This window comes from Hemibagrus wyckioides, linkage group LG17, assembly GCF_019097595.1.
Source record: "Hemibagrus wyckioides isolate EC202008001 linkage group LG17, SWU_Hwy_1.0, whole genome shotgun sequence".
Classification (NCBI taxonomy): domain Eukaryota; kingdom Metazoa; phylum Chordata; class Actinopteri; order Siluriformes; family Bagridae; genus Hemibagrus; species Hemibagrus wyckioides.
In genome coordinates this window covers 9,813,560-9,839,899 of record NC_080726.1, presented here as the reverse complement: position 1 = coordinate 9,839,899, position 26,340 = coordinate 9,813,560, and the positions used below count along the sequence as shown (strand labels likewise).

The 26,340-nt window shown below is 38.3% G+C and overlaps 2 protein-coding genes across 5 annotated transcripts; one reads left to right on the top strand and one right to left on the bottom strand.

Annotated features, from left to right (window-relative positions):
* Nucleotides 1-18: 18 nt before the first annotated feature.
* slc46a1 (solute carrier family 46 member 1) lies at nt 19-5,009 on the bottom strand. Of its 2 annotated transcripts, XM_058413651.1 has the most exons (6): nt 4,516-5,008; nt 2,621-3,012; nt 2,052-2,512; nt 705-788; nt 467-623; nt 19-274 (listed from the first exon to the last, which is right to left on the bottom strand). In XM_058413651.1, exons 1-6 carry the CDS (start codon nt 4,828-4,830, stop codon nt 220-222), a joined length of 1,464 nt encoding a protein of 487 aa, XP_058269634.1. In that variant the 5' UTR covers nt 4,831-5,008; the 3' UTR covers nt 19-219. The 2 variants fall into 2 exon arrangements, with proteins under 2 accessions (XP_058269634.1, XP_058269636.1); XM_058413653.1 differs by lacking the exon at nt 19-274 and having other exon boundaries at nt 463-623; nt 4,516-5,009.
* A 5,004-nt stretch (nt 5,010-10,013) lies between these two features.
* Nucleotides 10,014-25,749, top strand: foxn1 (forkhead box N1). 3 transcript variants are annotated; one of them, XM_058413649.1, is made up of 11 exons: nt 10,014-11,021; nt 11,326-11,381; nt 13,505-13,583; nt 16,578-16,706; nt 17,305-17,631; nt 18,682-18,789; nt 19,549-19,676; nt 20,955-21,051; nt 22,214-22,421; nt 23,474-23,911; nt 24,744-25,749. In XM_058413649.1, exons 4-11 carry the CDS (start codon nt 16,599-16,601, stop codon nt 25,028-25,030), a joined length of 1,701 nt encoding a protein of 566 aa, XP_058269632.1. In that variant the 5' UTR covers nt 10,014-11,021; nt 11,326-11,381; nt 13,505-13,583; nt 16,578-16,598; the 3' UTR covers nt 25,031-25,749. The 3 variants fall into 3 exon arrangements, with proteins under 3 accessions (XP_058269632.1, XP_058269628.1, XP_058269631.1); XM_058413645.1 differs by lacking the exon at nt 11,326-11,381; XM_058413648.1 differs by lacking the exons at nt 10,014-11,021; nt 11,326-11,381 and having other exon boundaries at nt 12,702-13,583.
* The last annotated feature ends 591 nt before the right edge of the window (nt 25,750-26,340 follow it).

Below are 26,340 nucleotides of genomic sequence, written 5' to 3'. Positions count from 1 at the left end.
AAAAAAAAAATCAATACATCATTTTTAAGACTTTTTATTTTCCATTGTCCTTTAAAGGACGTCAGTGACATGATGGCTCATTGATCCTAAGCTTGTTAATACAGTTAAAATTTATTGGAAAAAAAAAAAAAAAAAAGTTAGTCAACAGTAAACAGACCACTGGTTGATTCTTGTCTTTTGGCCCTTCTTCTCAATGTCAAGGATTTTGCTGAGCCAGTATCAGTTCACTGAAGTTTCTCCATGGTCTGTAGTGTTCTCTCTGTACCACAAAGCCCTGAGAAGATAAAATATCCAGCTAAACTGGCAGGTAACTGTGCAATTATTTGACCAAACATCGATTCAGGGATCTTTGTGACCCTTATATTAAAAAGTACAACCTTAACCTAACGTAAAATAATAAACCCTGACAAATATGCATTGTTTATTTCAACACCAAAGAGGAGTCTGACCTCCCTTATGATCTTACCCGATTATTCCAGCAGGAAAGAGAAGTAGTATGGCTCCGAAGAGGAAAGGAAATCCCTTCATCATGTGTAAGGTGGCGGGGTAGAGCGAGTTAAAGACTCCGCTGGCCACCAGTGAGCACAGACCTTCTACACAAGCCACCGAGGCAAAAAGTGCACCTGAGAGCATTTACACACATTAGTACTCCAAGAACAAAGACACATTTCAATTCTTTATTCGGCTTCAGATTTAAGCTCTACCTTGTTCTGAGGCATCCACTAGTTTGGACAGTTTGGATCTGAGGACTGGGGTGACGGCCATAAAGAAAAAGCACAGGCCGTATCCTGAAAAACATACAGATTCACACAGTTCATGCTGACGCCACACAGGTTGGGTTGAAAGCAATGATGAGTAAATATGTATAAAGTCTGAATCTAAAAAGCCTGGATAGTGATTAGGGTTAAACCAACAATCAACTAGTGGCACAGGGATTAAAAAAGGCACAACATCATTATTTCCTTGATGTTTAGCCATTAATGGGCTGTACAAAAACATGACTAGTAGCTTACTGCCTTGTGCAAAATAGTTTAGCTTGTTTATCAAGTTGAAGTCATTAAACTCTCAAATAAAAGTCAAAAAGTCAAACACCAAAAACAGCTACTCTAGTCAAATCCTGAGTGGGAAACTTCTCAAATTAGGCGTAGCAAGTTGCAGGGTTACCCGATTCATACATGGGGTCCTAAGAGGAACTCATAATGGTTGCTGTATTCATCTAATAAAGTAATATGACTCTGACAAACAGATTTTGTTCTTCTGAAATGTTTCTTGAAGTTGCAATTAAACAACTCACATCTAAATAAAGATCTTGATTCATTACGCAACACTATACTTCCTTAGTGACTGACCAGTAGGTGTTGTATAGGTGTTCTCAAAAATACACACCTGAAGAGTGCTGGCTTGACAAGTCTACAGAAAGAGGGCTACACAAAAGAAGGCTAAATGTTTGAAATGGTGAATGGTGTGACTGTGTGTGCCGTCTCACTCAAAACTGATACATTATGCATGGAGCGTATTTATCAAAACCTATTTTCAACCAACAACTGATTTATTAATGGCTATCATGCTGTTAATTATTTAACCAGCCAATAATATTGCTGTTTTTTTCATGTGCACTTGTATCCCAGATCGCTAATTCACATAAAATCTAGTGGAATTCTATTTTCTTCATAATGTCTATTAACCAAAAATATAAAATCTGTAAATGAACTTCATTATATCATATTCCATTAAGAAAATCCCACTCTGTTGCACTGCACACACTTCCTGTCTTAAAGAGAAAGACAGGAGCTGATGTGATTGGATGTCACTTAACAACTTCTCTTAATAAAGTCCAACTGGGAAGAAAGTTCATGCAAATAGGTGGAAAGAAAATAAATAAATAAATAAATAAATATTAGGAATTCATTAACTACTTTGGCTTTATCTCAATATATCAATTCCTAAACAAACTTTAATGTTCTAACTTGGCACAATAAAACCTTTTTTTTCCACAAACCTAACCTAAATACACACATACAAATACAATCTCTGGTTTGAGGAAATGTTACCTGTAAACATGAGACCTGTAGTATTCGCAACTGAAAACACCACCAAGCTAGATATGTTGGACACCAGGCCAAGGATAGCCACACAGGAGTCATCGAGACAGAACTGCAGAACCCTCAGGCCTAGCAGGCTGGTCAGGTATGCCACGTGATAAATGGCTGAGCCGTACCCGATCAGCTCAGAGCCCCAGCACAGAGGTGTGCTCAGCTCATAGAGCACGTACAGCTCCCGTGCGCCGAAATGCACGGTGATCACCAGGAAGAAGCAGAGGGTATAGAGCCAGAGTCTGGTCCTGTGTCCTCCCTGTCCTCCAGATGTATACAGCTTATAGACAGCTCTGAGGTGAGAGGTGGAGAAGAACCTCGCCCCAGGGTCAGGAGTCACTGACTCGGGTACAAAGAGGAAAGCGTAAAGGGCTGTGGCCAAGTTTGTGGCCAGCACAAGCCAGAAAGGGTTGATATACCTAAAATCAAGGATGAAACACATCTAATTTTTACAACAAAGTTCAATTTTCTCTGAGGATTTTCATCAAAATTACTCTGTAGGCACAAAACAAAACAGAGAACATTACCCTTGTGCGTGTCGCCATTTTCCCCCAATTATGCTTGCAAACATGCCAGCCACCCCCAGGCATGCCTCCAGTATTGCCACACGGAACGTGCGAGAACGCTTGTCACTGATGTCAGCCACATAAGCGAAGCAGCCAGCCAGAATAGCATTAAAATCCCCAGACAGTCCGCTGCAGATCCGTCCCAATAGGAACCATACTACAGGCAATTTCAGGTACATGACCATCAGGTAGACAGTAGCCTGGACAGCCAGGCCTAAACTGGGAAGAATCAAGACGAGTCGGCGTCCTGCTCGGTCACTCCACGAGCCGATCAGGATCACAATGAAGAGGCTCACAAGAAAACCTCCCAGATTGATGTACAGGTTCCAGTGTGCAGTTAGAGTTTCCACCTCCTGGATGGGGAAAAAATACAATTACAGTGTTTGTCATTTACAATGTTGTTTCCTTGTCTCCATTTTCAGCGATGCTGAAGCCTATTTTAAATATGGACTTTCGGTGGGGATCCTACAGATCTCTAATGATTCTGCAGCCGACATTTTATAAAGAAAAACAGTTGAAATGTTCAAACTGTGAGTCATTGGCATGCACAGGCAAGATACAATTCATTCATTTTCATAAGGATTCTGGATTCTTTCCCTTTCTCTCCAGTCAACTCCGTGACCCTAGAATAAAAAAATTGCAGGCTGCTGAAGTGTGATTGCATTAACATGCCTTTTTTAAATAGAAAAATTGAAATATATTTTTTTTCCACTGATCATGCACCATCATACCAGTCCTGAATATTTTGCTCCTCAATCGATGCAATACTTTGCTCAATTTACAACGCTGATGTTTACTTAAATATCATATTATTTTTAAAAAAAAAAACACTCATTACATATTTCAATATTAATCCATTTAATTTACAGCTGTAATTGACTTGTGAAGATCTAGGAGAGTTTATTTTTTCTGTAACAGAACAGAAACCTATACTAACACTTGAGAGATCCACCGTCTTTATTTTGTAGCTGTGAACAGTAAAAACTCTGTTACTGATATCTTAATAAAATTAGATTCTGATTCACTCCCAGAAAAGACATTGACCTCAAAAAGCCACTGTAATATAACTACTATTAAATCTCAGATGACTCCGTAATGGTGTTGTACTACTACAACTACAACTAGTTTTGAGGCCAGTCCAGTTCTTCTACACCAAACTCACTCATCCATCTTTATGGACCTTGCTTTGTGCACTGGTGTGCAGTCATGCTGGAACAGGAAGGGGTCATCCCCAAACTGTTCCCACAAAGTAGGGAGCATGAACTTGTCCAAAATGTCTTGGTATGCTGAAGCATAGAGCAAGAGTTCCTTTCACTGGAACTAAGGGTCCAAGCTCCACTTCTGAAAAATGACACCAAAGGGGTATATATATATATGTACAGTGTATATATAGATAGATAGATAGATAGATAGATAGATAGATAGATAGATAGATGGATATAGATAGATAAATAGATAGATAGAATTCTACATTTTATATGTTCACAAAGAAACACATTTAATATATATATATATATATTTTTCAAAATATAAAATGTAAAATTCTATCTATCTATCTATCTATCTATCTATCTATCTATCTATCTATCTATCTATCTATCTATCTATCTATCTATCTATAGGACACTACATAGGGTGCAGAAAATCGCTTTTACGCGCTATGTAGTGCTCTTATACTGAGATGAAGGAATATTTTGACATTCATTTCTATTTTATTTCTGTTTTTTTTTACATTTATTTACTATTTATGATCCTCAACTCTGAAAATGACGTCACGGTGACCGCATGAGCCCATGTGCATTTTATGCGTCAGTCTGCGCAACTTATGCGCATACGTTTGTTGTTCATTAAGCTACCTTCTGAAGCGGGTCGTGTTCAGCAGAAGAGTTAGCACACCCCCCTCCTCCTGCTCCTCTCGTGCCGTTATAGCCCACGTCCTCGCTAATGCGGTCCCACAGGTACTGAGTGTAAAGGGGCATCTGCAGCGACAGAGAGAACATGGAGAGGAAGAGCACCGGCTCGACAGTGACCGACAACGGACACGCGAACGGCGGAGAGCGCGGACAGTCAGAGCGGCTTCCCTCCTCCACCCCCACCTCCTCCTCCTGCTCCTCCAGCGGCCTCAGCGCGTCCCCAGACAGGATTTCTCTCGTGTCCGAATCTTCCTCCATGGTCACACCGCAAATATTAAAAATGGCGTTCAGTAAAAGATCATTATATATATTTTTTTTAAAAACTCAGCCATTTTCGGTTCCTCTTAAAGTTCCAGGTTCCCTCCCTGTACTTTCATACTCCAGCTGTTCTTCAGCTCTTTGTTGTCACTTGTACTTTGTCAGGTCACGTGACATTCACGTGTTGCCTAACACCTCAGTGAAGAACGAAATAAAACTAAATCTTCTTCTTCTGTTTCTGGGTACTATTATACAGATACCTATTTTTTTTAATTTTTTTTATTTCAAATTTATTTTTTAAAACCAAAAATGAATACCAAAAAAAAAAGACAAAAGAAATGTTAAACAACACACACACACACACACACACACACACACACACACATATATATATATATATATATATATATATATATATATATATATATATATATATATATTCCTGTTCCAATATGACTGTGCACCATGCACAAAGCAAGGTCCATAAAGACATGGATGCGCAACAAGTGTGTTTATGGGAATTTGTGACCATTTCTTCCAGAAGCACATTAGTGCAGTCAGGCACTGGTGTTAGATGACAAGGCCTGGCTCTCAGTCTCAGTATCCAATAGAAGGTGTTCTACTGGGTTGAGGTCAGTCCCTGGAACTAAGAACTAAGGGGCCCTGAAAAACAACACCGGAATTCAATGATTTGGAGGGGTGTCCCAAAATGTTTGGCAATATAGTGTATAAATATATGTTTGAATGTGTTTCTATGTCTATTACTATAATAATCACACCATCACTTCACAAATATTGCTGTATAGTGTGCTTTATCAAGTCACATTATGGTCTGCAGCTCACGTGGTGTAACTTCTCATATTAGAAGAGTGAGGGAAAACGACCGAACATTAACAGCTGCAATTTGACCAGGATGATTTTTCAAAGTACTTACTGCATATTATTGTAATCAATCCCCATACACTAAAAAATCAATTTAATGTACTTGTTTTTAAAGCTGTAGTGTAGAGATTTTGAACATGTTACCCTCTTCTGGTGTATTGTTTCTCTGCTCCTTTAACACCAATAAAAATGTCTTATCTATATTCCATTTACTTTAAAAGACACCTTTGTCTCAATTTATTCTCAATATTGCGATTACATCTTACTACTTCAGTCTTTTTTTTGTCCGTGAATTTGCTCCACCCCCAGCTGAAACAGAGCTGCTCAGATTTGCCCTATTTTCTCCTCAAAAGGCAACCCAGGAAAAATATATAGTTTCGTCATATGATAAAGGGCAGGAAATTATCAACAACATTTCAGGACACAATATTACACACTACACCTTTTAAAATGTATTCAACCCCAAACCTATTTGAATAAGATATGGATCTACCTATCCTGCCAAAAGGATTCACTCACTTATGTCATTACTTGCAGTGACTGTTTTATCCTGGTCAGGATGTCAGTGGATCTGGTACCTATCCCCGGAACACTGGGCTGAGGTGGGAATACACCCTGGAGGAGATGTCAGACCATTACAACTACTGGCAATTTAGTATAAACAGTCCATCTACTAGCAGGTGTTTAGGAGGTGGGAGGAAACCAATCAACCCAGAGGAAACCCACACAGGCATGAGGAAATCATGCTAAAAAAAATCCCCTAATATGAGATCAGGATTGAATTGAGTCAGCTAAACTACACCCTGCAGCACAACTCCACAAAACAAAAGGAAGCAGATATCAGACGTCAGCCTACGTTCTCAGAAAGATGATTATAAATGTCTAAATAGCTTCTCTCTGACTGCACAGATGCATTACACTGTCGAAGATTGAACTGATTTGTGCTGACAAGTACTCTGTGCTCTAAACATGTGTTTGTAATGACTGTTTTATAGTTTATGTAGCCTTTTTTCTGGACCTTAAGGCTTTCAATATTGAGTTTCCACAGATACACACACTGTGACATCACTTTTTTTATATGATGGTTCACCTATTGGTTTTGTTTACAAACCACACAAAGGACACTTACATGGTAATAGCACCTCCTTGTGGATCATCTTCAACATGGGCAATCTGTGCATGGGAATGAGTTACAGGGAAGTGAGTAGTATTGATTTTTTGAAATCTGTCAACTCTTGTGGCTAGAGGAACAGATTGGGAGCCACTAATCACAATAGACTTAAAACCAGTGCCATATATATCTGTGCTGTACTTTTATTGGTTGTGTGATATTAGTGGCTGGTCTATTGTTAGAACAAAAGATAGAAAGAAATGTTTTTTCCCCCTCCCTTTCTTTTTGTTAGTTCTCTGCTCTATACCAACTTGGAAAATATCAAGAAAAAGACCTCCCTATTATTATTATTCCCTTATAGCAATAATTCACTTCATTACTAAATACAGTGGCTACAGTTAGGGAATAGCTTCTGTTGTAGGTTAAGCCAGCCTTAGTAGAGAGGTAATGACTGGTTAAAGACTCTGAGGTCAAAGTCATTTCTCACGTGTAGCAGTAACATGCTGCTTTTGTGTTAAGTAAACAGAAAGGTGTCATCATGATAAAGTACAGCAGAAGTAAGAACACTAATGTACTGTCCCAGAGTGCCTCACTAAATAAAGCTGTCTTCATGCACCATGCTCTTATTTTCACTAAAATAATTTGCCTGTGTATTTAATATCAGGTCACTCCGCTCATGATCCGGACTATTTTATAGTGTTTCCATGAGTGAAAACCTAACCAGATGATTCCAAATCATAAACATTAAAATAATTTATTTGAGTTGTGACACTAATTAAATGGCTTCTATTGAGTTTTGTAGGTGTCAGAAGGTGTAAATAGTCTGCGGCATGAATGGGATTGGTCATTTAGGAATAATTGGCGTTCGTTAATATTTGCACACGGTTGTAAGAAGAAAATCAGCATCCTCAAAACTGTAACTCTGGTGGCACTTTTGAGTTCAATTTGACCTGTGAACACATTTATACTTAGCTTTACATAATCTAAAACTTTTAGCACTCACAATTTGAAAAAATACAGAATGTTAGACTGTATGATATTTAAAGGCTGGAATATCCCAAATTTAATTATATAATTAATTAAAATGATCTTCCCCTAAAACTTGATGCTCTACATATGAGAATCATACACTGCTACTAAAACCATGTTCTTACTTTGATAGCTTAAAGACTCTGCTTGCAAAAAAATAATAAATAAAATAAATAAAAGTCCCATTAATGTACAGTGGATAACTTCACTTTGATATTATAGATTTAGATTTAAAACTTCAAAAAAATAATAATAATACCCACCCTGATGCTCATAATCAAGATCCTAATAGACACAAAGCAATGTGTGATGAATAATTACCCATAAGAAGGGCTTTCCTCTTAAGTATGGTTCCTCAAGTCATCTTATGGAATTTTGCATTTGCAAAAATTAAATCTATAACCAGTAAATCTTTTAAATCTGATTTTGGAACAATATCTATTGTTAAAAGTATTATATAAATAAATGTGGTTGAATACTGTTGAAACACAGCAGCATCTAATTTTATTTTAAATCCCAAGAAGTGGATCTCAAATAATTACTGCAATTACTGTATACTGCTGTAAACTCAAATTCAATCCAATTCATCCATCCATCCATCCCTCCATCCCTCCATCCATCCATCCATCCCTCCATCCATCCCTCCCTCCATCCATCCATCCCTCCCTCCATCCATCCATCCATCCCTCCATCCATCCATCCATCCATCCATCTTCTGAACCACTTATCCAACACAGGGTTGCTGGGAAACTAGAGCAAGGGTCAGTTGTAGAGTTTAAGACATTAGACTACTGATCAGAAAGTTGAGTTTGAATCCCAGGACCATCAGGCTTGCACTGCTGGCCCCCTGAGCAAGGCCCTTAACTCTCAGTTGCTCATTTGCATAAATGATATAAATGTAAGTCACTCTGGATAAGGGAGTCTGTCAAATGCAGTAAGTGTAAATGGAGCCTATCCCAAAGGACTATGGGCACAAAGCAGGAGACTTAGGGAGGACTTTGGACTTAGGAAACCAGAGTACCCAAAGGAAACCCAGAGAAGAACATGCAAACTTCCAATTCACTTCATCTTCAGTAGCCACTTGGAACACTAGGTATGAGGCAAGGTACTACGGTCACTCACATTCACAACTATGAGCAATAGCTAATCCACCTTCTACCATGTTTTTTAGAGCAGGAAAGGAACTACAGAATCCAGAGGAAGCCCACGCAGACACAGAAAGAACACAGAGAGAAACCCGAGCTCAGGAGTAAAACAGGGACACTGGAGCTGTGCAGTAAAAATGTTGTACCATCACAATTTAATTCTTTGTATAGTCACAGCAAAGCCTGGAATATTACAATGTATGTTTGAAAGATATATTTAGGTTTAACAAGCCGATGATAACCTCAGGATGACCCATATGAAACATTTGTTCCTCTAGTCAGCTCTTATATATCAAGTCAGATTTAAAGTTTCATTAATATCTATTTTAACGTGGTGATCATATTGTTTTTTAATGTCAATATCCTTGATCTTTAACAAATGGAATAATTGGCTCAGGGTTATTTTAAAAAGGGGATCATGCATGTAAAATTACTGATCGTATTTGTTATTTTTTCATGATGAATGCGTAATAGTTTCAGATGATCCAGTTGTCTTTGGCATGGACACTCTTGTGGGAGTGACTTCGTTCATTCATGCAGGAGATTTGCTGCACACCCTGGCAGCTGTTTGGACTTCTCTTGGAAGATACATAATTTTATTGCTTTCACCTTGAGCTGAAAGTGAACGACCAAGTTCATAAATCCAGCTGTCGTGATGATTGCTTTATGATGCATGAAACCATAAAACATCTTTGAACCTGACTGCAGAGGTTTTCCTAATTTGAGCTGATTTGTATATTTCTTTTCTGCATTACTGACTTTTATTCAGGATCTGAAGTCAGAGAAATGGCAAACCATTTGTTTCTGTCAACACACCAAAAGGCCGGGGTTCAAGCATGTTAGGAAAGAGCTTCGTGTTCTCTGCCGTTACACCACCCTCTTGTAAAATTGTCAGTTTATGTGTATAGCAGGAATGTTCAACGTGTTGCGGTGCATTATTGAGAAGGAGGGATCTGTGAGCATTGCCCTAGTTCACCAGCTTTATCGGTGAGCACGCAAAGACTGGCAGCTGTGTACTCAGGCTCTATCATGCCACATCATGTGGCAAACTATTTGCCACAATATCTACCCTTTCAGCATTCTGTGGATATGTTATTTCAAGCTGACTCTTTAAAAGGAATGATCAGTGGCAGCTTGGAGCACCTTTTTTAACTGGTCATTTGTTAAGGATCAGAGAATTGGAAGGCTTTTGCTGAAATTTCTTATCTGTGTTCTATCTACTCTCTCTCTATATTTTTTTTAGATGTTTACTTTACAGTGACATACTTGGTGACAGCTAATGCATCAGTGTAAAATATGAGCCTTTAAAGTCTGTTCAAAGATAGCTGTTTATATTGAACTTTTTCAGGGATTGTATGCGATTTGGCAGTCATGACATACTTTTTATACACAGTATCCATTGTATCATTGTTGGCACCAGTCATGACAGTATACCAACATGCCTTTCAGACTTGTCTCCACCTGGGTGAAGTCCTTGTGCAGAAATACAGCATGGAGAAAGCAGAGAAACCTTCAGATGAAGGAGAGGAAGGTGTGCAGAAATGAAAGCAGGACAGGAGAGAACAGCTACCATCACAATGTTTAAGCAAGGTGACCCCCTTAGGCTCTATTTGAGCAAAGGGCCTGAGAGGTACAGTAATGGGATTGTGATTAAAGCTGTATCCAGTGTCATATTTAAAAATCCAGAGAAATGTGTGTGTGTGTGTGTTGGGAAACCTGTTGCAGCAGGTCTCTCTCTCCCATGGCTGTGTGGCTCCGGTAGTTTGGCTCTGAGCCAGAGGGAGAGATATCTATTAACACTGTTTCAGCTGAAACTTCATCATTTAGCACAGTGACTTAGAGTAGAGAGTTAAGCAAAAAGAGAGAAAGAAGGACAAGACAAGAGTCCTCCCTGAGCCGCTTTAAGGGGGCGTTTATGTTTGTGGGTGTGTGGGTGTGCTTATGAATGACACGCTTATTATGGGATGCAGTGTTTGAAAGTCTGAATGGAAGAAGACCTGAGGAGGGCATTCACTAAATATAAGGTAAGTCATTTCAGTGATGACAGTGGATTTTGAAATGCATGATACAATGATTTACCCAAATTGTGAAATGGCATATTTATTGCTCAAATAATGATTGGTCAGTCTGTTGTTGTTATATTGTAATATAAATCTAATACTGATATTGTATATATATATATATATATATATAAAATGAGTGAAACAATCCTTCAAACAATCCTTGCAGAATGTGTTTATGTTTGTGTAGAATTTTTGTTGTCAGGTAGAATATGTGATAGAATATTTTGTCTCTATCTGCTTCCTGCATGTCTTCTTAAATGTTAAGTCAAAAGGAGGAAACTTCATGTCACACAAAAGGGCACAGGAAGGGCAAACCCACTGGTAGGTGCAGCTGGTGTAACACTGATGTCGCCTGGATTTCTAACATGCATTATTAGATTTGACTGTGGGACAGGGGAATTACCCCAAAATCAGACTTTAACAACAATTTATTTATACCCTGCATTAATAATGGCCTGTGCTACTTTCATATCCCTTACTATTAATTCATGCATTGCAATATACAAATTACAGATATAAAATATCTTCTGCTAATGCCGGTGCATTACTTTAATTCTGATATTATTTAATGTTTAAGAAGGTTTAATTCTCATTAGAATACTATACATCATCTTCATTTTCAACATACTGGTTCTTTTGTTAATTTTAAAAGAGCACTTGTCACAGGTGTGTGTGTGTGTGTGTGTGTACATGTAGATGCATGTGTAGAAGGGAGACTAGAGCATTCCAGTAACGTGACAAATCACTGAGCCACCTTGAATTAAATATATAACATACTCATATAACTACTCATATAAATGTTCTCAAATATGTGCAAAATAAGGATAGATTTTAAACATACTGCACAGTCTAAAAACAAATTATTATAGTATTAATGGGGGGATTATCGGAGAAATAAACCTTTCACACACCTAGGGAGCAGCCGAAAGATCATCAACAACAACTTTTCACACTATTGTATTGTATTATAGTATATTTGAATAGACAAACAAGTGCTTTGACACCTGCAGTGTTAGGTGTGGTGACATTTATGAAATGCATCAAAGTGGGGAAAATCTTTGTATTACAGTGAAAACAACCGGTTTGGCATCATTTTGTAGGTGATGGACCATAACCATAAACAAAGTCTCAGGATCTAATAGCAAGGAAAGAGCTAAGCGTATTCCACACATGTAGGTTGTGTCAGCACAACAGCAATAACCAGGGCCTCTTTTTCTTTGCCCTATAAAACCATAAATCTGTCAACACTAACCTATCAAATTATGCAATTTAGCTCTCCCTTTTCTCAGATTATTGTTTTTAACTGTTTATGAAATTACACCTTTAAAGCCAAATGATGCACGCAAGCAGTGAATGATTTGTGACAGATATTTAATGGTTAAGAGTTGATTACTCATCTGCCGTATATATATGATGTTTATGAAGCAGTATGTCATGGCAGTGTGACATCCCTCTGTGCTGGAAATGCTTTACAAATGTTTGGCATGCTACAGTAAACAACATATATGATGTTTAGCATAGTTCAAGTGGGACAGGAGAAAAAAAGCCACTTTCGCCAGCATAGCATACTTCTGTCAATTACTCATTACATGACACGTCAAATATTATGTAAGAAGGTGTATGTATTAAGTCAAGAATGTGACTATTATTCAGTGACAGACAAACCACAGACCAGGCAGATCTGCAGGAAGAGATGTACGGCATTTTCTCTGATGCTGATGACATTCGCTCTCAATGATTTGCACATCAGAGGGAAAATAAAAAAAAAAACAGCCGAAGTGTAGAGAAGGAAGAAAAAAGTGCTATTGACATGATGAATGACATGGTAAAGGGAGAAACACAGTCCATTTAAAATGTCAATCAGAACTGTACAGGATGTTGCATTGACATGCATGGAACAAGCAAGAGATCACTGAGGTAAATACTTTTTAGATTTACTTTGCACTGTGGTTAAAGTCCAACTGTGTGCACTGATCCATGACAGGATCTGCAACACACTGCATATAGTTGGCAAGTTGAAAATGATAAAACATGTTAATGATATTTTTCAAAAATTCATACAATATAGTTTAGTAGAAGATTAAAGTCTAAACTAATAAAAGGCCCCCATACAAGGAATATAAAAATCTAAAGCAAGTGATCCCAATAGACAGTGGATCAGATATCATTTAACTCAAGCAGGACGTGAGCTATTCTGTCTGCTCAGCCTTTTCCTCTTTGCACACCGGACTGCTTTCAATCAAGTCGCAAAGGTAAAGACATAAAGCATAAAGACATCTCAACTTCCTCTACAAGTCTCAGTTACACTGTCACTGTGTTCCGCATGAAGTCCAACTCGCCCATCTCTCTTTCACTTCGTCTCCATTCTGCAGATAAATTTGCCTTTCTGTGACAAATGCTTCATGGTTTGTTGGCTATTTTAATGAGTCTCGTTTCCCTCTCAGGCTCTTACTGTAAGTCAACGGAGACAGCGGTTCCAGTAACTCACCTGTGGACACGTGTCTTTCTTGTTCTGTGTATCAGGTATCAACCGTCTAAAATAAGAAATATATATTCCCTCATTGCAAAGTTGCAGGCAGACAGTTTCACTGTGAAAATGCTTACTTGAGAAAGAAGAGCAGTGACTGTTAAGAAGTTACCCAACAATGAACATGGGCAGAACAGCTGACAGAGCGAGAGATTTGGACATGTCCAGCTCTGAGTCAGTGAAATTATAATTATTATTATTATAGTTTGATGGTTTGAATTAAATGGGTTTAAGTAAGTAGAAGTGTTCTGTGGTGAAAACCTAGTAACAAAAAGATATATGGCTTTAATAAATAACCAAACATATTTTTACATTACTGTACACATACACTGATCAGCCATAACATTATGAGCACTGACAGGTGAAGTGAATAACATTGATTATCTCCTCATCATGGCACCTGTTAGTGGGTGGGATATATTAAGCAGCAAGTGAACATTTCGTCCTCAAAACTGCAGCTCTTGTGGGGTGTTCCCGGTCTGCAGTGGTCAGTATCTATCAAAAGTGGTCCAAGGAAGGAACAGTGGTGAACCGGTGACAGGGTCATGGGCGCCAAGGTTCATTGATGCACGTGGGGAGTTAAGGCTGGCCCGTGTGATCCGATCTAACAGACGAGCTACTGTTGCTCAAATTGCTGAAGAAGTTAATGCTGGTTCTGATAGAAAGTTGTCAGAATACACAGTGCATCACAGTTTGCTGCATTTTGGCAGCAAAAGGGGGACCAACACAATATTAGACAGGTGGTCATAATATTATGCTTGTCAGTGTATAAATAATTAGCTTAATATTTGAACACATGGGTCACGGTGGAGAACATGTGAGAACCCCTGGTCTAACTTATATTTAGCAACTGTGTGATAAAATGTTACCCAACAGACGTAAATATAGAAAACGAAGTAGTTTCTAGGTGAAGGTTGGAACAGTGGTTCTTGCTGATAGACTTGTGGGTACGTTCTTCTGCTTCATCAAATAGGCAACTTTACAGAATAACTTTAGGCAAGTTTACGAAATATCCTCATACACTTGCAGCTCCACATCACTGTTTGACACCACTAATGCTCCTGTATCTGAATGAACACAAATCCTCACTGCCACATTCCAAAATCTATGGAAATCCTTCCCAGAAGAGTGAAAAAGAGTGCCCACATACTTTTGGCCATATATATTATAATATCTACCAGTCTTAGAATTCACCTACAATTTATTTCCAGCATCTTTTGCTATTTGTGTATTATATTTGTTGCATAGAAGCTGTTGCAATCAAACTGTATGTGAATTTTTCTAAGAGACCAGATTGTAAATTGCACCAACCTTGAACATTTAGAATACCTCCATCAGAAAAACGTGAAAATTCTAAAATAACTCAAAGTTAAAATAACCCTTCTCTGTGGCAATCAATATTGTGTTATTAGTATTAAAACTATAATCATCAATCACAATATGCTGTTCGATACTGAGTGAAGGCAAAAGCCATTTTAAAGATTAATTACATTATTTTTTTTTATTTGTGTCATGATGGATGCTGGTTAGATTTTTCATGCTATGTTTTATATTTACACTAAACCTATGATAGCAACTGTGCAAAATACAGGGCATTACCTAAACAGTGAAGTAATGTGAGTTTTTATGCATTTATAACAGACTAAAGGTAGAGACTGGTACCCAGCTTAAGTAACTCTTTCGTAGCGATGTTACTAACACAACATGATGCAAACAGTATTTCTGAGAGGATACACTCCACTTGACTATAAACAGCTGTAGAAAGGACATTATTTACTATCTAGTGTCACCCAGATGAGGATGGGTTTCCTTCTGAGCCTGGTTCCTCTCAAGGTTTCTTCCGAATAATCATCTCAAGGAGTTTTTCCTTGCCACCATTGCCTCAGGCATATTTTGAACTTTATAACTGCATTATAACATGTACTTTATAAAATCTCCACTGCTAAAAGCGCTATACGAATAACTTTTATTTAATTTAATTGAATATACATACCCAGTGTGTATAAAATTGATTTAAGTAGAGTAAACCACCACTAATAGTGATAATATGCAAAGAATGTTTTTGCTAACTGCTTTATAGTCGTTACCTAGTGAACCTGGGAGTAGAGGCATGCCTCGGGAGTTCGATCCCGTGGAACCCAACAACAAAAAATATCACATCAGTGGCCATTTTTGTCATTTAATGCAGTTGGGAGCAGGCAGTCAGATATGGAGCTTGAAGGACAAAGAAATCAATTATCAAGTTGACAATTATCATGGTTATCAAGATTACTTTATCTTGGTTAGCATATACATTAGCCATTTTCAATTTGTTGCTATCTTGTGAAGCTACCTTCATTAGAAATATATTGTGGGCAGGTACAAGCAAAAATAGTAATAATTACTGGAGTGGGTTTCCTGTGGGACTGAGCTGGATGTTCATGGGGCTACTGTAATTTGTCAGTTTAGTTAAATGTTCAACTGCTTAAAGGTTAGCTGTTAAATTTTGCCTTTATAGTGATTTCAGAAACGAATAGGGAGGCTAACAGACTAAAAATAATGATCGTAACCATTTTAACAAATGCACACAAGCATACTCATTAGGTTAAAAGTTTTATTGATGGGAAATCAGAACAGCTCAACTCAGAATGAAAGGGTTAAACAAAGATGTTCGGGGAAATTTAATGACAGAGATACTGTACCAGTGTGCAGATTTCTGTATTTTTGTTTCTATACAGTTGACCGCAAATGGTTCAGTGTGATTCTGAAAATTTGAAATACATTTAGATGGCTAAATTTACCAAATAGTGTATTAATCTGGCTATTAATAGAGAAAAAAAATGTATCGGTTTAATAGTATTTTTTCTCTTTACCCAAACATTTTGTATATTATATGGAGCTATTGCATCTAGTTAGTTGTGACAGTCTTATCCACAAATTAAACGGCTACAATTTTGTGAGTTTTGAACTGATGCAATAATAAATATCACTACATTCTTCATTCTTCATAGGGTTGCTCTCACTAGGGACAGATGTCTATAAATCCAGGATCTTTCTCACCTGCAGTCAGCGGCAGCCCACCACAAAGCGTTCAGACTGCACTGCTGGAATCGACCAGCTTGCAAATGCCACTCTCACAGGTCTGATTTCTCTAAACCTAGTAAAAAAATATTACCTGCTCAGTGAATTTGTTGGAGATGCTCCGTGTCTGTTAAGAGGTTACTGCTGCCAGGCAGCTGCATGCATGAGTATGCACATGCTTTATGCCTCTATAGCTTAAGGAGGCCATGAACCTCAACACAAGGCACCATCTAAGGACAAGGTGCCCTGGAGGCACAGTGCCTGAATTTAACCTTGTCAGGTTTATTTGATCTATATTAATATGTGACAGCTCATATATCACATCAAATGCTTTAATGTAATCATTATTAGATAAAGGGGCCATACATATCTTTGCATTTTTATACAGTCTTTTAGAGTAAAACTAGGACAGCAGGTGATGCCCTCTCTTAATGTTTTTTTTTTAGTGTAACTTTTATTACTGTCTAGGTCGAAGTTTCCAATCTGAAATAAAAAAATGTAGAAGACTTTTTACCTTTTTTATTGACCTGATCGTGATCCTAGATGTACGCTAATGTGCTTGCTGATGATTAAGATAGAATCACAGCCTCACACTGTATTACATCAGTGACATGTGGATAAACAGATGACGCTTTCATTTTGCTGTGCCGTGTCTAGTGTCTGAAATCCAGCAGTGCACAAGCCTCTGTCACCAGCTCTCAGAGAGACAGCATCATCTACAGGCTGAAGAGTGGAGCTGCAGAACGCTTCAGGAGGCACAGTGTGGATGGGAGCTGTGCGGATCTGGAGTCCGAATCAAGCAAAGACAAGCGATTTCACCCTTACGGGAGGCAGTACAGCGATGGAGAAGTCACTGGATCTTCGCTGTATTGCTGCCTCAGGGAGAGTAAACTACCCGAATCGCTCACTCCAGTTAATGTTGACATTGAAGAGCAGAATAGCTGGACTTCACTCAGCACCACTGTACAGTCCTCCATGTTTATGGTAAGAGGTTAAATAGATAACTGATTTTTTCTTTCCCTATGATTTTAGATATTAAATATGATTCTTTCGAATAAAGTTTGAATTAAAAATGGACTTATCTGTGGCAAAATAATTTATTTTCATTGATATAAAATGAACATGTACGCAAATGGGAGATGGGAGATGGCTTTAGGGTTTGTCCAGTCAGTCATTTCAAGACAGTTTGTAAATTCAGTATTAAATAGTTTAATGTATATGTGGCATTTTAGTCAAAAACGAGTTCAATAAACCGGAAAATACTTTATTCACCTATTGATAATGTAAAATATCTATCTCCAAACTCACAGATAAACAAGTTTTACCTGCAAGCATGTCATCCATGTATATGTTGACAGTAAAGAGCAGATTTAAAGCAGATTAAATAAACCGATTAAATAATTCACAGATCAAAAATCCACTTTCTAATTATTATATATGTAGACTAGATTACTGTTATTCTATTTGAAATGTCAAAAAAGCCGATGTCCTACACCTCAAAGTAGGTAAGCAGGTAAACCTGAACTACTAGCTTGTAGTCAACATCCAGATCAATCCAGACTGTTTTTGTGACATGATTTGAAGATATGATTAGTGCGATAAAAATATATATATATACACAATTGTTTTCATCAGCTATGTTGATGTGATATTTTGCATTTTAGAAATAACCAACAGTTATTCTGATCTGGGTCACCAAAGCACACCTTGTAATAGCACCCTAATGGAAATCCACTAATGGTGATGACCCTGAAAGTAGGCAGGGTTTAAGTTTTAAATAAATAAATTAAAAAAAGGACTAATGTAGCAGTCTTTAAGGAGGCATAGGTAGATAGATGATAAGTCTGTCAGATCTTTGAGAAATCTAATTTTGCCAGTGCAGTTGCATTGCCAGGGGCGAGACTTCTTTGAGTAGAGGAATGTTAGACAGGCAGATGTGATTGCAGATAACTTCACTATAGGGCAATATTAACATTAATGAACTACTTTGTATGCATGTTCCAAATGATCTTATGGGCTGTTTTCGGGGGGCAGGGAGCTGAGGAGAGCACTGATCAGATGCAGAACAGGCCTGAAGATCCACCTAGTTACTCCACGTCTACTCACAGTGCATACAGCACCATCAGCCCCCTGCACCAACAGGTAACCTGGGTGTCTGTGTGTGGTTCAATATGCATAAGTTCGTATTGGTAAATGCATTCATGTGCAGTGATAGATGGTGATATTTTTCATGCACTATGGAATACAATAAAGGTATTTATCCAGTTCCAGTTATGCATTCTTATTTACCCTGGAAAGTCAATATCAGTCCTGCAGCTGAACTCATGTGCATGTGTCAACAAGAAATGCAACGTATGATAACAAAGGAATAGTTTGGAGGTGTTTCATACTTGCAATCAAAACATTGGCAAGATGATGTTCTACATAATCTCAGTGACAGAAAATAATAATAAAAGAACCAGTACAAGACAGCAGAAGCCTTTAATCATCACATACACTCTACAGCATAGTGGAATTCTTTCCCTTGCATATCCTAGCTTGTTAGGAAGCCAGGGTCAGCCATGATGCAGCACTCCTGGAGAAGAGAGGGTTAAGGCTTTGCTCAAGGGCCTAACAGTGGCAACTTGGCAGTGCTTGGGCTTGAATGCTCAGTAACCCAGAGCCTTAACCACTGAGCCACCACCTCCTTTGAGGAGGCTCAACATGTGTACAGTATTTAGGGAAAAGTATGTGCGGTTTTGTAGAAAGGCTGGGCAAACATTTTTGTGATTCAGCCATAGTTTTTGAAATTGCAATATATTACAAAACCTGAATGCATCTTTTTATTATTTATACATTTGTTCAGCTTACAATTAATAAAACTGTCACTGCATGACATTCATTTTGATGCGTTTTCTCCAGTTTCCTGCCGAATATTCATCGGGAGGAATAGAAATCAGCTCACGCTATTCTTACCAAAGCCTCTCCCCACAAACCAGTCGAGATGGTTCAGTCCAGCCGCAATACCCCAAACCCATCTACTCCTATAGGTAAGCACACAAGCCTCCTTTATCCTGTACTGAAGTAACACACCTGCCCTCAACAAATCACTCCCTGAGGCATGCAGGTGTGTGATGAACTCTGTACTCAGTTTAAGACATCTGAGCTTTTATATTTTCATATAGTGCAGACATTCGAAGATACGATATCATCAATTTAGCTCAATTGCTTTTTAGAGACACCGCTGTAATTCCTTCTAGCTGTCTAAATGTAGTTTTATATATTTTTATGTATAGTTTTATATATATATATATATATATATGTAGAAATCTTATGGAAATGATTTACTTTACACAATTTGTACATGTATTTGTACATACATATACATTTTAGCTAGTATTGTGGAGTCAATTGCAATTCCACCTGTAGGATGACTGTAAAAATTACAATCTGATTCTATAAATTAGCCAGCTACCAACCAGCTATTATTAGCATTTTTAATTCGAAATTGTAGCGACAACAAATAACTTCTCAAAAATTATTTATTTATTTATTCATTCATTCATTCATTCATTCATTCTTTTTTTTTTCTCGTAATGCTTGACATCGACGGTCACATAACTACCATTATTTACTGAACTGAACTTTAACAAAGCAGAAACTTCTTATTAAGTCACCATAACTAATGTTAACAAAGAACAAACTAGGGTTGCACAGGTACTAATTGACACTTGTTTTAAAGTTAACACCTTTACGGTAATGTTTGTTCAAATCATGATGAAAATAAATTCCTTGCCTCAGCCTCAGCGGTGGATTTTGCCAGCTAGCTTGTAAAATATCTTATTATAGATAATATATTGTAATAATATATTGTAGATATTCATTTTACAATTTCTATGGATGTTTACTTCTGTATTTAATTTTTTAATATTAAATTGGGTTATTATTATTTATCCCTACGTGTGTTAGTTATTTTGTTAATGTTATTTATGATGTCATTAATGCCACTGCATGATTTGTTTATGTTAAATAATGTGTGAATGTCAGTTATAGGAATGTTAATGTAAAATATTAATACTAACTCTATGATAAGGTCTTACTGAATGTGAATGCATGGAGTTGTGTGGTTTATATAACCTTTATAACCTTTGGTTCATAGAGCTAGTCTTAGTAATGCACACTGAGCATGGCAGTAATGGAGTTATTAGATTAAATCAGTCGTCTGTTTTTGTGCCTCACAAAAATCCTAATTCCCCAAAGATAGAACTTTAAATAGATTAACCATTTCTTTAATTCCTTAAGAGAGTTATTTTCCTCATCTGTTTCAGCATTCTTATTTTCATGGCTCTGAGGAACAGCAGGACTGGTAGCCTGCCTGTTAGTGAGATCTACAGTTTCATGACAGAGCACTTCCCTTACTTCAAGGTACTTTTACAGGCTTTAATTCTTAACTCCTGCAACGATACTCTGTCCCATGATCATGTGACAAAGATCTCCTACTTCTATTTAATTCTGACACACATTTGTATTCATGACATAAAAAAGGATATTTCTTTCTGAAAATGATACACTAGGTTGTACTGCCTGGCAAACCTTTCCATTGCTCCTGGGGACATTAACCTGGCAAAGTCCCAGTCATGATCAATGATGAAGAATCACGAACACAAGTGGAGCTCTGTGCTGGAGCTGCCCTGGGCTATGCCCGTTATAGCTTGATTTCTATGTCTTCACCTGCTGTCTTGGTTTGGCTTCAGACAGGCTTATCTAATAAAGAGATTAGCATGACACTGTGTTGGTTGCCATGCGTGTAAAACACAGATTCAGACCTTGAGCAGCTCCACTGTCTTTACAGTACTATACAGTAAGTAAAGAGCAGCTGAGGCATATACACATCGCACGCGTTAACTCAAGTTTGAGGCAGAACGATGAAATTCCTTTCGAGACAATGTGCGGGTTTGTAGAAGCGATAGTATGTTTACATTCATTTCGATTTGGTGGATGAATGACAATAATATTACTCTTCTGTGTGTAAGCCGCATTTTTCAGTGACAATTCATTAAGTAGCCTTATTCATGGCACAGTATTATATTAGAATACAGTATATTTATGTTCTGTGCATCTTTACTGAAGGGTTGCCAGGGGTCATCATGGCACCTTTCAGTATTTTTCATAGGAGCTGCCAATCATCAGTCACGAATAGTCTGCAGGCATAAGTTAAAACGATGCAGATGCATTCCTTCTGTATTATCTCAGGATGTCTTCTGGTTGTCAAATTAAATCTGCCCTGAAACCATTGCGCTTTGGATCGCTATAAAGAAACGTGAAAATCCGTTGCATAAACGTGATGAAAATGATGAATAGTCAACAGTTACACCAATATCTAACATCAAATCTTGAGTAACCTTGACTTTTTCTTATTAGACATGAATTTATCATCAATTAGAAATCTTTCCAAAGTTTTGCATATGGAAACCACTTTTCTAAGACCTGAGCCGTTTAAAGGCTTTGTACCTTTACATGATATCATGTCCTGCATGTAGAGAGCCAATATTCTTCTCAGTCTCAGATTTCATTTTTGCTTGATCAGACAGCACCTGATGGCTGGAAGAACTCCATTCGTCACAACCTCTCCTTGAACAAGTGCTTTGAGAAAGTTGAGAACAAGAAGGGGAACTCGTCACGGAAGGGCTGCCTGTGGGCGCTCAACCCAGCCAAAGTGGAGAAGATGCAAGAAGAGCTGCAGAAGTGGAGGAGGAAGGATCCTGTGACAGTACGAAGGAGCATGGCCAGACCAGGTGAGCACAGCTTAGCTAATGAAAGGTATTCCACATGGCTTATTATGAAAAACAGCTCTACAGTATTTTCCTTTGAAAGAAAATGTGCCTGACATTTTATAAGGAACACCTCAGCAATGGGTAATTGGACAGTTGAAGACTGGAAAAAGGTCAGATGATATCCAGTGATAGTGAATACTGTATGTTCTCAATGTTGTCTCAGATTCATGTTCTTAGCTGATAGGAAGGGAACCTGGTGTGGTCTTCTGTTTCACTTCTTCTGAGAGGCTTTTCTGCTCAAATACAGTGTTTGTATTGTGAGTAGTGTGAGTCAACTAATCTGGACATTCTTCTTGAGGTATTTCTGCCTGTGGAATTGCTCCTCTTTGAATGTTTTTTGTTTTTCATACCATCAGTTGTAAACTCCATTGACAATCCCAGGACATCAGCAGTTTCAGAAAGACTCAAACTTTGTGGGTCCGCACTTAATTATTTCAGATTGAATGTATGCACATGTAATATTTTATAGCTGTGCAAATGAAATGGCACTTATGTTATGATGAATTAAATGTCTTACATACAACGATCAGGCGTAACATTATGAGCACTGACAGGTGAAGTGAATAACACTGCCAAAAAAATACAAAATACACAGCCAGATTGTGGATCAGAGCATCTCCAAAACTCCAGCTCTTTTGGGGTGTTCCCGGTCTGCAGTGGTCAGTATCTATCAGAAGTGGTCCAAGGAAGGAACAGTGGTGAACCGGAGACAGGGTCATGGGTGGCCAAGGCTCACTGATGCACATGGGGAGCAATGGTTTGTCCATGTGATCCGATCCAAAAGAAGAGCTACTGTTGCTCAAATTGCTGAAGAAGTTAATGCTGGTTCTGATACAAAGGTGTCAGAATACACAGTACATGACGGGTCAGGGCTGTTTTGGCAGAAAAATGGTGGACCGACACAATATTAGGCAGGTGGTCATAATGTTATGCCTGATTAATGTATGTGCACTTTCATGCAAGTGATGAAATTAGTAAGAAATTAAGTTAAATATCCTTTGTGAATCTTACAGAATTACTGGATCATCTTCTGGGTGATAGACCAGAGAAGCCCAGGTCCATCTCTGCCCAACTCAACAACCACACACACAATCAGTTCCCCAGAGTCAGCCTTCCTCCTCCATACACTCCCACGACTCACCAAAGACGACCATATTACAGTTATTACAGTTTACCATCACAAACTGCCTCCCAGCAGCTCCCTTACCTGCCCTCTAGTCCCCAAGGCTTCTCATTCTACCCCTCCATCCCCCAGCAGCCCAGCACACAGTTGCCACCTAGGACTGGCAGCCTGGACTCACCTTTACCTGCACACACACCACCGAGCTACAGCGCTGCTCTACAGGCCAGCCACAGTGCTTTGGGAAGCATGCAGGAGCTCCTCATGGAGGGGGACCTGAGTAACGACATAGACATGCTCAATCCAAGCCTAACAGACCTGCAACTTCATGGTAGGAAATCAGATGTTCAACTAGACAAAGCATACCATATTCATTTGAATGTTTCGTAAAAGGTACAACAGTACATGACACCACAAAGTTATTAAGGCAGCATAATGGTGCAGTTCCAGGGTCTGATCCTGAGCTCCATCTCCTGTCTGTACAGAGTTTACATCTCTCTGGATCTACCTTGACCAAAATACACCAATTACTGAAGCCAGCTTTCATGAACCACTGAATGTTTGTATCATGCATAAAATAGATTATCTATTGAATGCCAACCATATACTGTTGTTTATTATTTAGTTTGTTTACTTATGTGTACTGTACATTTATTATTTAGATACATTTGACAGTTAGATGGCTAGATACACAGATAGGGAGATGACAGATAGATATAATGATGTACCTTTATTAACCCGCCGTAGGGGAAATTTAATTACTGACAGATGTTACTGATGTTGACCGCCTACGTGTCTACAGTGCATGGTGCCGTGTGTACTGAGAACATAAATTCTTGATTAAATCTAGAATGAAATGATAATTGTGTTTTCCTACATGAATGAACTCAAAAGAAGCGATGAAACCTTAACTACGTGAAGAAGGATACTAGACAGCTGTTAGGTAATAGGGAAGAAACATCTAGAATGTGGTCACTCAGTGGATAAGGTGCTGGACTACTGATTGGAAGGTTGCGAGTTTGAATCCCAATACTGTTAAGCTGCCACTGCTGAGCCCATGAACCATGCCCTTAACCCTCTGTTACCACTCGGTTGTATAAATGAGATAAATGTAAGTTGTGATTAACTGCTCTATCAAGTTGATGCCATATCACTCTCTGCAGGTTGTCTCTGGGAGGAGCTTAGGAATGACAGTTTGGCTTCAGATCCGCTGACTCTCATGGACATGTCCAGCACATCTGAGCAACTCAGCCCTGATCATGTCGGGGATTGTGGGAAGGGCTGTGGCTCAGGGGGTGAGCAGGTGAACACAGCTGGATCAGAAGCAGCGCTGCAGGCGAGTGTTTCTGACCTTTACGTCACTGGACTGTGTTCGAGCGACTTCACCGGCACAGACAGCATGTCAGGTCTCCATTCCACGGTGACAAACACTCCGATCGCTCTGCTCTGAAGTGTTGTTTTACATGACAAAAACCTGCTCTACACTAAACATCATATTCAGTGAAATTGTATGCTGATAAACTGTTGGACTCAACATCTGGATTTCAGTTTTAAGATTTTTTTTAAAAAACATTTTTTGCATATAACCAGTTAGAATACCAGTTAAATATGGCAATGCATTAACTAAATGTTGTGTGAAATAAAGCTTTTTCAGAGCGTCATTGAACGTGCCGTTTAATTTATCATTAGTTGTAGTCGACGTAAGTAAAAGATATTAGTTATGCTCTTGCAAGCTTTTTGCACCGTCTTAATTGTCTATGATGGGTTTCATCTCTTGTCTAAGAGCAGACATTTCTGCGGAACCGTCAAACCAGTCTATATCAAATAAGCCATAAGCCATTCTCACCTGTCAGTCATGCCCTACTTGGTACATTGCTTTCCCTCTAGACATGCCAGCTGTGTTGATAATCCAGATATCATTTTATCTCCTGTATTTGAAGTTCCACTTTATTGCACTGGGGGTCAGTAAAGAGCTCCTTTAATATGGCACCGCTGCCAAATCACTCGCAGCAGCACAGCATGTACCAACAGTGTGCATGTCAACAACAGCAGAACGAACTGTGGGTTCTCATATATTTTATGAGTAGATGCCTTTAGGATACCTCATGAGGAAACGGTGTGGTGTTTTTAATAGCAAATCACATCAATCTATTGTGCAAGAGCTATTAACCGGAGCAGTAGGAAGATTTACGTTGTAATTAAAACGTGAAACGTAAAGAGAAAGTCAATCTTTCTTAATCTCTTTGGTAAAAGATCGTTTCTCAGTGGTGTAAAGCTTTTAATTAAGAAACCGTATTTATTTCATGAATATAGAGTCAACAATGATAACGTTAATAAACACAATGTATAAACTACCCAACACAATATAGATCTCTCTCTCTCTCTCAATCTTTTTACATGCCTATTAAAAAATATACTTCAGACAAAGAGCATAAATAATCACATTTGTAATCAATGATTATCTGATTCAACCATTAAAAAAACAAATAAACAAACAAAATAAGTGTCTAAGGGAAGAGGGCTAAACCCTTTTGACGCGATCAGTAACTGCACAGAGGTTATACCTCATATACACCTCACACAAACTCTTGGATAAACACACACACACACACACACACACTCCCTTTTTTGGTTTCAAAACTACACAGTAGAAAAAGTTCTGAATGTTATTTTTGTGTCACCTCAAAACGATATACTAGGGATGTATTGATAGCAGTTACTGTTCCCATACCAAACTTATTCAATCGGTAGGTATTGTGA